At 49.6% G+C, this 16,377-nt stretch overlaps 1 protein-coding gene across 10 annotated transcripts in view; it reads right to left on the bottom strand.

Annotated features, from left to right (window-relative positions):
- Positions 1-7,862: 7,862 nt before the first annotated feature.
- fgfr1a (fibroblast growth factor receptor 1a) overlaps positions 7,863-16,377 on the bottom strand; it is a 29,520-nt gene continuing 21,005 nt past the window's right edge. For 7 of the 10 annotated variants that reach the window (XM_076990311.1, XM_076990310.1, XM_076990313.1 and 4 more), the window contains 11 exons: positions 16,125-16,275; positions 12,739-12,936; positions 12,178-12,322; positions 11,714-11,829; positions 11,056-11,166; positions 10,497-10,687; positions 10,283-10,405; positions 9,781-9,851; positions 9,550-9,687; positions 9,296-9,401; positions 7,863-9,155 (listed from right to left, as the gene is read on the bottom strand). In XM_076990311.1, the coding sequence (XP_076846426.1) occupies positions 8,976-9,155; positions 9,296-9,401; positions 9,550-9,687; positions 9,781-9,851; positions 10,283-10,405; positions 10,497-10,687; positions 11,056-11,166; positions 11,714-11,829; positions 12,178-12,322; positions 12,739-12,936; positions 16,125-16,275 (1,530 nt within the window). In that variant the 3' untranslated portion in view covers positions 7,863-8,975. Of the gene's footprint in view, positions 9,156-9,295; positions 9,402-9,549; positions 9,688-9,780; positions 9,852-10,282; positions 10,406-10,496; positions 10,688-11,055; positions 11,167-11,713; positions 11,830-12,177; positions 12,324-12,738; positions 12,937-15,051; positions 15,197-16,124; positions 16,276-16,377 lie in introns of all 10 variants that reach the window. The other 3 variants (XM_076990315.1, XM_076990316.1, XM_076990314.1) reach the window with 3 other exon arrangements.

Genomic DNA, 16,377 nt, shown 5'->3' on the forward strand with positions numbered 1-16,377 from the left:
AAGATCTAAAAGACGTACATCAAACACATGGCCGAATCCGAACTACTGCCCATGCTAAGCCACTGGCTAGAATAATTGGTGGCGCACAGTGTCCCAGTACCGGTTGGCCACCCAGTCGGAGACAAACAAAAAACAACTGAACACACACACACACACACACACACACACACACACACACACACACACACACAACCATACACCAAACCACACGTTGAAACGGCACCCACTCATACACTCTCCCAAATCTCAGCGAAACCCAACCACAAAGATCAAGCAAGTCACTGATAACTTAACCAGACCAGTCAAACAGCCTCAACACACAAACACACCAATGGTGCCTCAACACACAAACATACCAATGATACCTCACACACCTACCACAGACACTCCAAAAATAAATCAACCTGTACGCCACCAACCTTACCCCCTGCACAAAGGAGACCAAGAAAACCCTGCTCAGCACCTCCAACTTCCTGCTTTTATAGGTGAGCAATCATCTCAAACTGGGCACTTCCTGTCACTCAGCGCCACAGCTCCCCTATTGTCCCAGCCCAGGCATTACACCCACCCTGAACACAGTCCATTCTGTTACATCCCCCTCCACTTTTCTGCAGCCTGTCCTCAGGCTGACCTCAAGCATCCCCATATCTTTCTGGTGGGATGCCTTTGGTAGTCCGATGTGACCGACGGGGTCCCCCAGCATCAGGGGCCGCCCCATCCTCTGTGGACGGTTGGGCAGGGGGAATGCAGGTTGTCAGAGGTGGTAGAAACCAGGTCGGTGGGAACAACCAAGGGTTTGAGGGCCCAGCCTCACTGGCAGCTTGGGTTAAGGGTCCAGATCCATCTGTGGCTGCCGCCGCTTCTTCCCCAGGAGCCTGTAAAGACAGAGGACATGGCCGCAGCAACTTCCTATGCAAAACCCTTTCTTTCCCACTTCCCTTTTCAGGCTTAACAACATAAACAGGTATGTCAAGGTTCGGTTGTTTAATCACCACATAGGGCGTACTGCTCCAGAAATTAGCCAATTTGCCCTGTCCCTTAGGACCAACATTACGGACCAACACCCGTTCTCCCACCATTAAAGGACCCAAAAGACCCCGATTGTCATGTTGCTTCTTTTGATGTTGCCCTGCCCTGCCCGTCAACTCCCCAGCTCTCCTGTAGGCATAATGTAGGCGCTCATGGTGTCTTCTCACCCACTCCTCCACAGTACTCTGTTCCTCCACAGTGTGTCCCAGCATCACATCCAAGGGGATCCTGACATGCCGGCCAAACATGAGATAGGATGGTGTATACCCTGTGGAACTATGGACAGTGTTATTATAGGCATGCAGCATTTCGGGTAAGTAATCAGCCCACCTTTGTTTCTTTTCATCCACCAGGGTTCCCAACATTCCAAGTAGGGTCCGGTTGAAGCGCTCGGTGAGGCCATTACCCTCAGGATGGTAGGGAGTGGTATGACTCTTTTTACAGCCATATAGTTCACAGAGCTGCTTTACTACTGCCGCCTCAAAGTTTGGACCCTGGTCTGAATGGAACAAGGATGGACAACCAAAGTACTGTATGACCTGCTGCCACATAACCCTCACTGTGGTGGCCGCCGTTTGGTCCCGGGTGGCTGCGGCCCAGGCGAACTTGGTGAAGTGATCGGTCAGCACCATAATATTTTGGAAGCCTCCGACGGCAGCTTCAAGAGACAAAAAGTCCATTGTGACCAGTTCGAGAGGGTAAGAAGCAGCAACAGGGGTCAACCCAACAGCTGAAGTGCCCGGCCTTTTCCTAAGGGTGCACTGTGGACATTCCGCACACCATTTCTGAACGTCAATAGCCATGTGTGGCCAATAGTAATTTGTCTGCAGCATTTTCAAGGTTTTTTCAGTAGCGAAATGGCCCATCTTGTCATGACAACAAGTAAATGCCTCCTTCTGAAGACTTTGAGGGAGGAGGAGCTGGTACCGTGGCATATTAGTGTTTGGGTCTTGGGTGCAACGATATAGCACCCCCTCTTGAAGCTGCAAACGGGGCATCTCCTTCAACAGCCTCAGTACATTGGGAGCTTCCCTTTGTCGTTCGTCCCACAGCAACGGTCTCCTCCTCTGGAAGACATGCAATACGCGAGAGATTACAGAGTCCTGCTGCTGCACTTCTGCCCACCTTTCCATTGTCCAGTCCTGTCCTATTCTGGAACCCCCAGAAGGTTGTGGCCAGTCTGGTGCTGGTCCGCTACAGGCCACTGAGCTGGACCCCAAGAGGCAAGCTTGCACCACTTCGACGGCCACCTCTTGGAACCCGGGAACCTCCATACCATCGTCGTCCTCTGGCACCACTGCAGCACCTACTGGGTAGCGGGACAGAACATCAGCGTTTACATTTGCTTTACCAGAGCGATGTTTGACCTGGAATCTGTAACTAGCCAGCCGAGCCACCCACCGCTGCTCCACCGCCCCTAATCGTGCTGTGGCCAGATGTGCAAGGGGATTGTTGTCAGTATATACCGTGAAGTCTGAGCCGAGGAGGTACTCGTGGAATTTTTCAGTGATGGCCCATTTAAGAGCCAGTAGTTCCAGTTTGAAAGAGCTATAGTTAGCATCATTGCGTTCTGCACCCTGGAGACCCCTACTGGCATAAGCAATAACTTTCTCCTGTCCGTCCTGTCTTTGTGAGAGCACGGCCCCTAGGCCTCTGTGGCTTGCATCTGTATAAAGCAGAAAGGGTAGTGTAAAATCTGCAAATGCCAGAACTGGTGCCTGCACAAGACCTTGTTTAAGGGATTCAAAAGCTGCTCCACAGTCATTAGACCAATCCCAAGGAGGGCATAAGGCTTTGGCCTTAGATTTCTTAGTAGGGTGCCCCCCCAGTAGCTTATGCAGTGGTGTTGCTATTTGTGAGAACCCCTTCACAAACCTGCGATAGTACCCAGCCAGGCCAAGGAAGGCTCGCAACTCTGTAATAGACTTTGGTACCTTCCACTGCTGAACAGCCATCACCTTATCGGGGTCTGGAGCTATACCAGCATCAGACACCACGTGACCCAGATATTGCACACTGCTTCTGAGAAGCTTGCATTTGTCTGGTTTCAACTTTAGGCCCTGCTGGGAAAGGCGAGAAAAAACAAAATCAAGGCGGTCAAGGTGGCTACTAAAGTCTGCAGCAAAAACGATCACATCATCCAAATAAATCAGCAGTGATTGATAGTTTTGATCCCCCAAGCAGCTCTCCATTAGGCGTTGGAAGCTTGCCGGTGCATTGCACAGACCAAACGGCATTCGTTGGAACTCGAATAGCCCCATAGGGGTGGTGAAAGCAGTTTTATCCATATCCTTTTGATGCATTTTGACTTGCCAGTAACCAGATGCAAGGTCAAGAGTAGAGTACCAGCGGGCCTTCTTTAAGCTGGCTAACGCTTCTTCCACCCGAGGTAGGGGATAGGAGTCCTTTCTGGTTACCTGGTTCAGCTGCCTATAGTCTACACAAAACCGAATGGAGCCATCCTTCTTTCGTACTAGGACTATTGGGGAAGACCATGGGCTTGAACTAGGTTTGATTATATCAGCATCCAACATTCGTTTTATCAGAGCTTTGACCTCACCATACAGATTAGGAGGGATCTGTCGATACCTCTGTCTGATTGGGGCTGCATCACCTGTTGGGATCTCATGTAAAATAGTCTCCGTACAGCCATAGTCCTCCTCATGCTGTGAAAAGACAGACTGGTGTTTGATCAACAGTGTGGCCAGTTTTTCTTTTTGCTCAGCTGACAGCTGAACCCCTTCTAGATCAAATTGAGGTGGTGAATTGGTGTTCACACTACCTACTCCCACGACCTTGACGGGCACCTCGCCAACATCATTGGGGGCAAACTGCAAGTCAGGACAGTCATCAAACACTTCACACCCACTTAATGTCAGCAATTCTCCCAATTTTTGGTATGGATACACGGCCAATGGTGTAGCACTGATATTCCTAACACGCACCTGCATCTGGCCATTTTTCACCTTCACCAAAGTACGAGCCACCAGCAGGCCATCTCTGGTAGGTAGCGGCTCCATGAGGGCTTCATAACTTCGACCACAAGGTCCGTTTCTAGCTCTGCAGCTCAACAGCACCTCGCAATTACCTGGCACTGTGACAGGGCGCCGACTAGCCAGACGGGCATAGCCCACAAAGCCCTCTGGTGAAGTGAAGCGATGCTCTTTTTGGCAGATATGCATAGCTTTCTGCCACGTCACTTTTCCCAAGGCATTCAATGGTGGTGGATTCTTGACAACACGGGGGCCGCTCTTCTGAAACAAAACTTGCCACACTTCTTTGATAATATTCATCCCCACTAGTGCAGAGACTGTCAGGCATGAATTCTTTACCACAATTACGCCCACATTCTCTAGCTCTACACCAGCAATGTCCACCTGAAGCGTTATGTAACCCAGATATGGTATCTCTTTGCCATTGGCTGCCCTCAACTTTAGCAAAGAAGTGGGATCCCTTAACCGCTGACCATTCTTTCCAAAGTGTTCTTCAAACCAGTCCTGACGCATCATGGATACTTGAGAGCCCGTATCCAGTAAGCATGAAACAGTCACTCCATCCATGGACACCTGAATCATTGGGCATTCTCCAACAAGATCGCATGGGGGCACACTAGTGCTTGAAGGGCCATTTACTACTGTGGAGTTAACTACTTGCAGTGACAGAGGGCTTGGATAGGATAGGTCAGGTGTTGGTGTAGACAGCGTCAAGGGGGACGGGTTTACTGGTGGAACGAAAACAATGTCCTGGGAGACTGATTTAAAAGTTGCAGGGTTTACTGCAGACACTACCTGGGAAGGAGTAGGGCATGAATTTTCCTCTGTATGTAATGGATCATTTGCCAGTAGGCCTACTGTTCGATCCTCAACGGTAGGGGGCACTAGTTTAAAGTGGGCTGTAGGTTCTGCTTAGGACACTGGCGGGCAATGTGACCAGGAGTCCTACAGTTAAAGCATATAGGGCGCCCTTGGTCATCATACTCACGGGGCCTAGGCTGTTGGCCTGCCCGTTGGTGTCTTGGGCCTGGGGAATAGCTGCGTGACCTTTGAGGGACCTCCAATGAGCCGTTGCTCTGGGGACTCCCCTGCTGTCTTGCCTTCTGGAACTCTTCCCTTATACCCTGCAAGAGGGTCTGGGAAAGAGTATTCACCTGGAGTTCGACTTCCTTTGCCAGCTCCACCTTCAATTCCCCTTTTAGTTTCTTAAGATCATCATCCCACGGTTGCTTTTGTGGGGCATTCCTCACTGTTCCACAATAAGCATGGCCCTCTTCCTCTAACCCTGCACGCAGTACAGCCTCAGTCTTCACATCTGAAAATGTAAGGGCATTACTCAATGTTACCTTCAACCTCAGGTCCCTCTTCAGCCCTTCATCTGAAAGTCCAGAGATGAACTGGTCTCGCATCAGCACCTCTGGATTCAGAATATTCATTCACCATCATCTTCTGCCAACACTCCTGTAAACGGAGCGCGAAGCCTCTCACACTCTCTTCTGAGTGTTGCCTACACTTGAAAAAAAGTGAACGAGTGACTGAAGCACAGGCATGGCTAGCATATAAATCGTTAAGTTTTTGGAAAACTTTTGCCACTGTATCTTTGTCAGTGTTAGGCAGAATGGCCATCTCCCTCTTTGCTTCTCCATCTAAGCAGCTAAAAACCCAATCAATTTGATTTTCTTCAGGTATAGCATACATTCTAAACCACATTTCCAAATCACCCTTCCATTGCTTAAAAGAAATATCATCTGCCCCTCGCCCCCCTGAGAATCTAGAGCAAGGCATCATATATGGAAAGAGAGATGGCATAGAAAAAGCTCTTGGTCTCCCAACTCCCTCATTCCGACTTTGAGACATCTTCAATGGTGTAACAACCTTAAAATACTGGTCCTGCCGGCTACGCCAAGATGTAACACAAGGTTCCGACACCAGTAAGTTGACGACACCACAGAAGAGCAGTAAGACAGATCAAATGTAGTTGAGGGTTTATTAAAACAAATACATCAGACTCATGGGAGGATTGGAGGGGTAGCTGCTCACCTACAGGGGCAACACTACAAACAAGGAGCACAGCAATCATACAACCTAGCTACAAGATCACTACAAAACCACCCAACCATTTGGTGTGAACAGGGGTAAAACTATTACAGCTCATCAGAGATAAACCTCTGCAAAACCTGGACTAAGCCTGTGGTGAACAGCTAGACTCCTCACCCCAGCCAGTGGCCCCAATGCACAAGCTTAAACCCCACTAATAAAATAGAATTACCTTTATTAGCTTTAAAAGAAGATCTAAAAGACGTACATCAAACACATGGCCGAATCCGAACTACTGCCCATGCTAAGCCACTGGCTAGAATAATTGGTGGCGCACAGTGTCCCAGTACCGGTTGGCCACCCAGTCGGAGACAAACAAAAAACAACTGAACACACACACACACACACACACACACACACACACACACACACACACACAACCATACACCAAACCACACGTTGAAACGGCACCCACTCATACACTCTCCCAAATCTCAGCGAAACCCAACCACAAAGATCAAGCAAGTCACTGATAACTTAACCAGACCAGTCAAACAGCCTCAACACACAAACACACCAATGGTGCCTCAACACACAAACATACCAATGATACCTCACACACCTACCACAGACACTCCAAAAATAAATCAACCTGTACGCCACCAACCTTACCCCCTGCACAAAGGAGACCAAGAAAACCGTGCTCAGCACCTCCAACTTCCTGCTTTTATAGGTGAGCAATCATCTCAAACTGGGCACTTCCTGTCACTCAGCGCCACAGCTCCCCTATTGTCCCAGCCCAGGCATTACACCCACCCTGAACACAGTCCATTCTGTTACAGTTGTGCTACCCAAGGGATCGCCAGTGATCCGGCTGATGGGAATCAGACACTCCCATCAGCGTCCCGTGGAGAGGAATGTTAATACTTAACACCCTCCGTTGCGGTTCCGGTTCTTGCAGTAGGACTGGACCCTCTGCTCCCAAACACCATCTGTCCAATGCAATAATGTAATCTGCTTCACATCCATTCTGCCATTAGTCGGTAGTGCTTGGTTGCTAGGGGGGAAATGGTATCCAGTCTTTGAAACGAGCCAGGGAAGATAAAATGATGAAACTGACGTTTACCCTACAGATGATTATGGACACTCAAGGTCAAAGATTTTCCACACAGGGCATCGAACATCACGTGGCGAACCTCCCACCACATCTTACTTAGCCCACAAAAAAAAAAAAAAAAAAAAAAAACACTCCCATTTCAAGAGTACAAAATATCTAGCCGTCGTCTAATAAAACTTCTTGTTAACTCACCTCACAAGAGCTGTCATGTTAAATTTAAGAGCTCGCCATTACTCTCTGCGTCCTCCATCAATCTTATGAACAAATTTGTCAAGTCAGGTTGGCAACGGAAGTTAAAAGATGGACAGCGGTAGTGTGTCATTTGGCTGAGGTACCCTTGTCCGTTGGTAAGGAAGGTTTTCTGGGTGATGCATCGTGTGTTGGTGGAAAGCCAGTCGCCGCTGGTGTAAGTGTTCTCTGACTGATGGATCTGCGGGACACCAGCGCCCTGCTACCGAGGTCATTCCTCCGCCTATAAATAATGCGTTAACAGCCAGCCCTGGTGCGACAAGAACCAGCTTTTACATTAGCATGTTTAATCGGCCTCGCAAACCCGCACTAAACGAAGCGAAGATCGAAATGCGCTCCTTGAGTGTCCTTAATATAATTTACGTTGCAAAATCGCCCGGGTAAAGGATATTTACGAGGTTGTTTATTAAGTTCTTTTTAAACTTTGAAAGCTCCGATTCGTTTTTCAATAGCATTTTATTTAATGTAATCCTTTTACAGTGACATACGTGATCTGCAACTCCTTCCCCCATTGAGAGGCGGATGGTATCTTTGCTTTTATGTACAGTCGATCGATTACACACAAGTCAAAGCCTTTTACAGTTCGGCTAATTCAAGGCCCACCTTAAGCAAATTATTTTCCTTCAATTTTGGGGGGACGCTAATGTTTTGTTGTTTCTTTTTTTCCCTCTTTTCACAAACGTACCATGTTTTAGTGCCAACAACCTTAACACAGAAGAGCAACCACTGGAAACGGTTTCTACTCAACATTAGTAGCCCGCCAGTCCGCAGCTGAACTAGTTGTTGAGGATGGAGAACACCTGGTGGCGTAACACCTGGGGCGTAACACCTGGTGGCGTAACACCAGCAGCGCGTCTGAGCGACACCTGGCTTACCTCAACCACACACAACAAAAACAAGGATGGAGAAAACTGGCCAGCTGTCTGCTCGTAGAATAGTAGCACATTTTCGTGTCAAACTCTTGAGGCACCCCAACACAACCACTGGACATCCAGGTACAAAAAGCGGCGACATCATTTAGGATAATAAAAATAAGAGTGTAAATATATATTCATATTTATAAATTTCTAACTGTATTTACAAGAAAGTCACTACTCGAATGACTTTAGCGATTTAACGGTCCATTGTTAGAATACTTTTGGACAGTCCAGTAAGTGAAATAAGCTTTTGAAATGAATTTGACTTCAGGGAGGAGAAAACAAAGAAATGAAAATCCTTGTTTGTTAGCTATGAAAAAAAAAAATCTAAATACTTAAAACATTCAGCAACGATGTCAGCATTCACTTCGTTTGGACCCTTATCCAAGTCCAGAGGGAGAGAGGACACGCTCCTTCTCTGTTCATAAACTGCAGTCTGTTACAAGTGCCCTAAACCTTGCCCACGTCAACAGTGGCTAGACGATGCTTCCAGCTGTAAAGTCTCGATGCGTGAGGCGTTCAAACCCTCACTGGTCCACTCCGCAGTGCGCACTGTACTTGAGCAGTCTCTCCTGCAGTTCATGTGTGAAGCTCCAGCTCGGGTGCACACTGCAGGTCGTGAGGTGAGGGTGCTCAGCGCTTTTTGAAGGGCACCCCACGGTTGGGATGAGGAGGGAATTTGGGCAAGCACGGCTCCTCGGCACCGGGGTCGTGAGAGAAGACGGAGTCTTCGCCCGAGGAGCAGGTGGAGCTGCGAGTGTCTGGGAAACTGGGAGAGTACTGGTCCAGATTCACGGACAGGTCCAGATATTCCTACACACACACACACAATCACGGCAGAAAAAGGTAAAACAAACAAAAATCTAAACGTTTCTGAAAAGCATGTCGGAAACAGACGGGCCGTTTACAGCAGCGCTCGGACATGGGAAGCAGACGTGGCAAAGAGAACTCACCTGATTGGATGTCATCGAGAGCGTGCGGTCAAGGTCTTCCACGAGCTGTTTAAAGGTGGGTCTCTGAGACGGGACCGCATGCCAGCAGTCTCTCATCATCATGTACCTGGACAGGGAAGGAGGAGGACGCAGGAGACACGGCAGGGCGATGAGAACACACAAGAGTTAAAGGCCAAAGGTCGAACTGTGGGTCTACTTCCAAACCAGAATGACCCCAGCAATGAACAAATCCAGTCGTAGGCCCGAACGCTTACAGTTCGTGGGTGCACGTGGAGGGGCGGTCCATACGATGGCCTTCCTTCAGAAGTTTGAAGAGCTCTTCTACAGGAACCCCTGGGTATGGAGATCCCCCGAGAGTGAAGATCTCCCAGAGAAGCACCCCGAAAGACCAGCTGGACCAGAGAGAGAGAGGGAGAGAGAACGTCAAGGCCCAGATCCGCACTACTGTGTCCTCGGCACTCTGTCCCACTGTGGCGGAGACTTACACGTCACTCTGGTGGGTGTAAATGCGGTCAAACAGGGCCTCTGGTGCCATCCACTTCACTGGCAAACGGCCCTGCAGAGACAAGTCCAGACGTTACCGTGAGACCCCAGAGGCTCGGGACACTCTGCACATGCTCATTCAAAACACACCTGGTTCACCTCATCAGGTAAATAACAAGCCCATCAAGGGGCGTGTTGCACAAGAGCAGAGAAACACACACAAGGCACATATCTGATTAAAATTGCATTCTTAATTAACGTTAACATTTTTCTATTAACAAATATTCAATATTTATACACAATTTACCAATTTAAAAAGAACATTTATATTTTTATTCTTACTTAAATGTTTTTTTATAACTTGTACTTATTTTATTCTAGACATACCGTGCTATTGAACATGACTGGAGCCGCTGTAGGTTGTAAGTTATACTGCTCTACAGGACAAACTACTGCCTTGTTAACCGCAATGCACCTCTAACTGAACTCTAGTGCACAACTCACATTGGTGGTTTTCTTGTAGTAATCAATATGGTGGATATCCCGGGCCAGGCCAAAGTCTGCTATCTTCATCACGTTGTCCTCAGTTACGAGAACATTGCGAGCAGCCAAGTCTCTATGGATACACTGAATGAACACACACACACACACACACTTTAGTGATTCCCCTGGAGGAGGCGGAGAGCTTCATAGCTCGTCTAACCCATCCAGCTCTCACCTTCTTGGACGCCAGGTACTCCATGCCACGCGCCACCTGGTAGGCACAGGACACCAGGTCTTTGATGGACATGTTCTCCACAGGCACCTGCTCGGGGTTGTAGCAGTACTCCATCCCTAGAGGGCGCCGTGCCCGCAGATACTCCCGCAGATTGCCCTTAGAGGCAAACTCCACGACGACGTAAAGCGGACCTGACAGAAGACATCACACACACACACACACACACACACACACACGATTCCTTTAAAGAGCGTAAACATATCGCCCGTCTGGCCGACACACACACAGCGCCTGCAACATCATCGGTTCGGTGCGCCGTGATCTGGCCGATCTCTCAACGTCACAGACACAGACGGCGCTTGACGCTTATTCGGACAGACTGTCACAGGCAATTAAATTCTAGTTCTAAAGACAAACGGTGATCATGTAACTCATGCAATATTCATAACACTCAGGGAGAAACGACAGATAAATCACAGAGCCGACATCATGGCACTGAGCTGCGATGTCGGGTCCGTCTTCGTTAGCGTGACGGACAGACGCGTCCCCCGTCTCTCACCGTCCTGCGTGCAGGCCCCCAGAAGGTTGATGATGTTCTTATGTTTCCCGATGATCTTCATCATCTCCATCTCGGAGATGAGGTCTGACAGGTCCTTCTCCGTGGCATCGGCTGTTAGAAAACCAAAGCCATGCCCGTCAATGACAGCTCCTCACAGTTTCGGTAATTTACCCCTCACGTACCCCTCCCACAGCGCGAGACTAAACATCTGCCCCACCAAACCGTGAAATAAGTGCCACCGTTATGGAGACATGAGCTCAAGCCCGGTTGTAAAGGTCAAAAAGGTCATAATCCATTTGTTTTGCTGCTGCGCTGTAAGAGGACCGGAACTAGACCTGGGAATGATACCCGAAGAGGAAAGGTGGAGATTAATTCACGCCAGTATTTTCCCAGCCATTGTTTGCAAAGTGACGTCCTTTTCCAGGAGCGTCAGCTAGCGTGAGTGGGGTGAGCGTGCTAACGATGCTAACGACCCCGTCCAGCAGGAGACACACACACACGCACACACACACGGCTGTACTGACGAGGCTCAGTGACCCTGTACAAGTTAAGGCTCTTGGGAAACATCTTCCTCTCGAGGGAACGGCTATGTTGGCCCTTTGGAAGCACCAGTCTGCACTTGAAGAACAGAAGACCAAGAACAGAAGATCCTACTCACATTTGAGCATCTTGACAGCCACTTTGGTGATGCGGTTGGGTTTTTCCATGCCCAGAACTTCTCCCATCACCACCTGGCCAAAACATCCCTCCCCCAGGGGCTTACCTAGAACCAGTCTGAGGGGAGGGAAGAGAGGGAGGGAGAGAGAGACGGAGAGAGGGAAAGAGGGAGGGAGAGAGGGAGGGAAAGAGGGTGGGAGACAGAGAGAAGGAGAGGGAGGAAGAGAGGGTGTGAGAAGGAGAGAGAGAAGGAGAGGGAGGGAGAGAGGGTGGGAGGGAGAGAGATAGAGAGAAAGAAAGAGAGAGAGCGAGAGAGGGAGGGAGCGGGTGTGTGTGCATGCCCGCAAGAGAGAGAACAGAATGCTTAGAATGTACACTGCTCCTACAGTAATCATTCTGCTCAGGTTTTGTGTAAGACGATCTGGTTTGACCTCAGCCCCCGGCGTCCCCGTGCGAGGCGTGTACCTGTCTCGGGACAGCTCCCAGCGGGGGTCCTGGGGCAGCTCGTACTCCGAGACGCCCGACAGCATGGGGGAGCCCGTGGAGGAGAGGCGGGACGGTCTCACCAGCATCACCCCCGAGTGCAGAGACGAGCTGGAGTCCACAGAGACCTGCGCACACACACTCGACCCTTACTCTCCGTACGCCACCACAGCACGCAGCAAAACGTCCCGTGTGTGGGTGGGTGTCCGGTCCGCGTGGCTGCCGTTCTGGTGGGTGCGCGGCCGTGTCCGTGCTAATGTGTTTTTAATGGATCTGGAAGAACCGTATACTTACTGTATACTTAAGTCTTTACGTTCATACTTCCAAAACCAAAAAGCGCAGACAGCCTAGTCATATTTTTAAATTAGCAGAATAAACGAAGTCGTAAATCCTCCCCGGGACAAATCAGTGGGAAAACCTCCAGCCAGCGGTGCTATTTGAAACCCAAGTCAGCGGGCTGCGAGCGCGCCACCTGCTGGCTGTCTGCTGTCAGTGCTGTGGAGGAGGTTAGTGGTAGAGCTGATCAAACCCCCTATCTACTTTCTGTTACCTGTCTGCGCAGCGGGATGCTTTTGGCCAGCTTGTGGACGGCCATCTGGCTGTTGAAGTCGCTCTTCTTGGCCGAGCTGTGCATCTTGACCAGCACGGCGATCACCACCATCACGCAGATGAGGAAGAAGCCCACACAGTAGATCAGGACCTCCAGGTAGGTCTGATTGGGCAGGGGGGTCGGGGGCGTGGCTGTGCCAACAGGAAGAGAGTCATGTAGAGAGGGGGGTGGGAAAGTGGAAGGGGGGGGGGGGGGGGGGCACAAGGGGTAAAGGGGGTGAGATGCTCGCTGAATGGGTGAAGCAGGGGCGTGGGGCATGCGTTCATCCTCACGAAGGCCCTGAACACTCTGTGAACACTCCCGCCGGTTTAGAGAGTGAGCTGTCTCACTACTGGAGGAGCCAGTGTCTGATGGGTGCAATGGGGGCACTTTCACGCAGGAGAGCAGGGCTTTCTGGGCCTTGCTGATATGAACCTTAGTACATAGTTACACACTGGCCCTCCAGGAGTGGAGATCATCCATCACTGCATAATTCTGTACACTCCTGAACACACCCAAGCCTCAAAAGCACCCCCTCACCACACACACACACACACACACACACACACACACACACACACACGAGAAAGTACTTGGAGCTGTTGACATGTCTGCCACACAAACTCCTACAGTGACACCATAATCACATCTTTCTTTCAAGCATCGGATTGCGGTCTGCATTCTTGTGATTGAGAAGGAAACTGTTCCTCTCGACTCTTGGCAGCCCTCAGCCCTACACAAGGCCAAAATGTCCTCTGTAAACTGTAACGAAAGGCATGCGGGCTGTGACGCCAACGAGACTCTGAGAAGACGGATGCGTGTTTTAGCGCAGCCAGCCGCTAGCTAAATAAACGCCGCTCGTCTAAACGTGCCGGCCACTTGCAGGTTAACCTGACAAAGACGGTCTGGTGCACGATCACGGAGCTAGGTCACAGGGTAATGTTACATGAAAATAAATCTGGATGATAATGGTATTTCTTACTCTACGGAAGCAATTTTCGCTAGTATTAAGTCTAACAGAAATCAATACAGATAAAAAGACACAACAATGAACAATAAAAGAACACACACACACACATCAGACTACACCAAAACGTTTTCCTTTCTCTCTAAACAAAGCTCTTTATATTAAAAAAGTCTTTTCTAAACAAAACTTTAAAGCATCAACTCTGTCTGAACACACCATAAATAAATGTATTATCTTGAGGGATTTTACTGTTGCGTAATGGTTGTTGGATGATTTATATCTAAGGTGTTTTTGAAAAGCACACCCAGGAGAATCATGACGAGAGGCAGATGCTAAAAACATTAGCGATAAAACACCAACACCATATACACAAGAGTCTGTCTGGTCCCAGTCCTGAGGTGGCGATGGACAAGCCGCTTGATAAACCGAATCCATCGCAAAATGGATCCAGTCTCTGTTTATCAAAGCAAACCAAGAGAGCATGCTGGGTATTCATTTCACAAGAGGAAATGATGTCAGCAGAACACTCTTTGGGAACCTTGTCAACATTGCCAAACATCGATGTTATTTTGAAATGAAATTATTTGTTAGTATAACAAATAAGAGAAAAAAAGGTTTCAAATGAAACTTCCAAAGCCATGCCAAACCCTTAACTCAAGGAGTTTTTCAATTGTGTATTTCCACACCCCAGTTACTAGATTAAACACTAACATTTTGCACCAACCCCATCAGCTACTTTAATTAAAGCATGTGGGTTCTAAAATACAACCTTCCACAGGCTTCGTTTTTCTCAGAAGACAATGTCTCATCATGAGGAACCTCGTTCTCACTTTAAATGACGAGGGCTGGACTTGGCTCGTTCCATTTCTACTAAAAGGGAGAGAAGAGGGAATCCGACAATGGTTCGACCTCCCTACATAGATCATGGAGGAGTGGTCAAACCACACAGTGGGAGGAGCCTCCACACAAGACAGAGCCCTCAGTCGCAATACAACCACCACGCTTACCCCGATGAAACGTGTACATTTAGCCTAACAAAACAAAACAAAAAAACCCAAGCGCTCAGTTTCACCACAATGCGTCACCAGGTGAAGTCAAACTGAGCCGTAATCAGCCATGTGCACCCAAACACTCGCCTGGACTTTACCGACGGACCAATGAGATCACCCGGAGCCGCAAAGCCAAAATCGGCTCGGCCCGAGTGGGTGTTTAATTACGTGGGCTGACGGCGGAGGGGGCGTAGTGCGACTGAACGTGGGGGGGGGGGCCAGGGAAGGAGCACCAAAAGGACCATAGATACCTTCATTGACAATCAACCATGCAGAGTGGTGGGAGTGGCCGATAGAGTTTCCAGCCAGGCAAGTGTACACTCCTGCGTCCTCTAAAGACACGTTCTTGAGATGCAGCACCTCCATCTCCTTATCTGTGGTGTTGAGGCCTGCCGTCTAGAGAGAAGAACCACAGGATGAAGCAGAACAGGACCGGAAATCATCCCAGCAGAGGAGTGAGGGACGGCAGGGAGGGGTGGAGGGGGTGGAGGTTGGGGGGGGTGGAGGTTGGGGATGAACCCCGGGAGCTTCATTCTTTTGTGGAGAGAGAGAACCCAGAAAAAAAAGGTAGCCTAAGGAACGATGAGGGAAGACGACACAGGTCCAACATGGGCCTCTAGCCTCTATTACAGGAGAAGTTACAAGGCATCCAGGTGATGCCGGTTCCCACGACGACCCTGCTGACAGACTGAGGGTTAGATTATGGGGGAGGGGAGCACTCCAGCTGGAAACCCACACCTGCGGGAGGAGGAACAGACATCCATCCATCTCACCACCCCTAAAGTCCATCTCCACATGCACGAGATGGGCCACATGGAACTGTACCCAGCAGAGGACTCTCAAACAGAGGTGACGAGACCAAGACAAGGGAAAGAGAGAGAGAGAGAGAGAGAGAGAGAGAGAGAGAGAGAGAGAGAGAGAAACATTCAAACTGACTGAGCCACAAAAAGAGGTGATGGAAGACAGACAGACATGGTGTCTCAGCAGAGTGGAACCTCCTCTGAAGGCCAGACGAGGTTCGCAGCAGATCAGAAGGAACGCACCCTTATTAGGCGGGCACGGGGCAACAGAGGGACAGAGAGGAGGAACAGAGAGGAGGAACAGAGAGAGTCCAACATAAACGAAAGCTCTGGTACTTCCATTCGGCTCTGCTGGGTTTTTCCATGGCGTCAGTCCGGGGCACCGCGGAGGGAGAGGGGAGGAGGGGGGGGGAGAAACATGGAGGATCTCATCTAGCTACCCTGCCAGCTTCCCTGTCTATCCAGCTACACCCACACGTCCTTCTGGATCTGTCTCCTCTAGGCTCCCGTAGATGGTGCGTTACCTGCGGAGGCGTGTTTAGTGACGGTGAGCCACGCCGATTGGTTGGCTTGGCCTATATAATTGGACACTTTACAGATATATTCCCCGCTCTCCTCCTCCGTGACGTTGTACAGCGTCAGAACCTGTGTGTCCGAGCTGTTGACCCCAGAGTGCTGTGGAGGTCAAAAAGAGGTCAGAGGTTAAAGCAAGGTCGTCGGGATTCAGAGAGATCCCAGATGTCACTCCTCGCCACCGTCGTGAACAAACGGGGACAG

Source organism: Brachyhypopomus gauderio, unplaced genomic scaffold, assembly GCF_052324685.1.
Source record: "Brachyhypopomus gauderio isolate BG-103 unplaced genomic scaffold, BGAUD_0.2 sc74, whole genome shotgun sequence".
NCBI classification, from domain to species: Eukaryota; Metazoa; Chordata; class Actinopteri; order Gymnotiformes; family Hypopomidae; genus Brachyhypopomus; species Brachyhypopomus gauderio.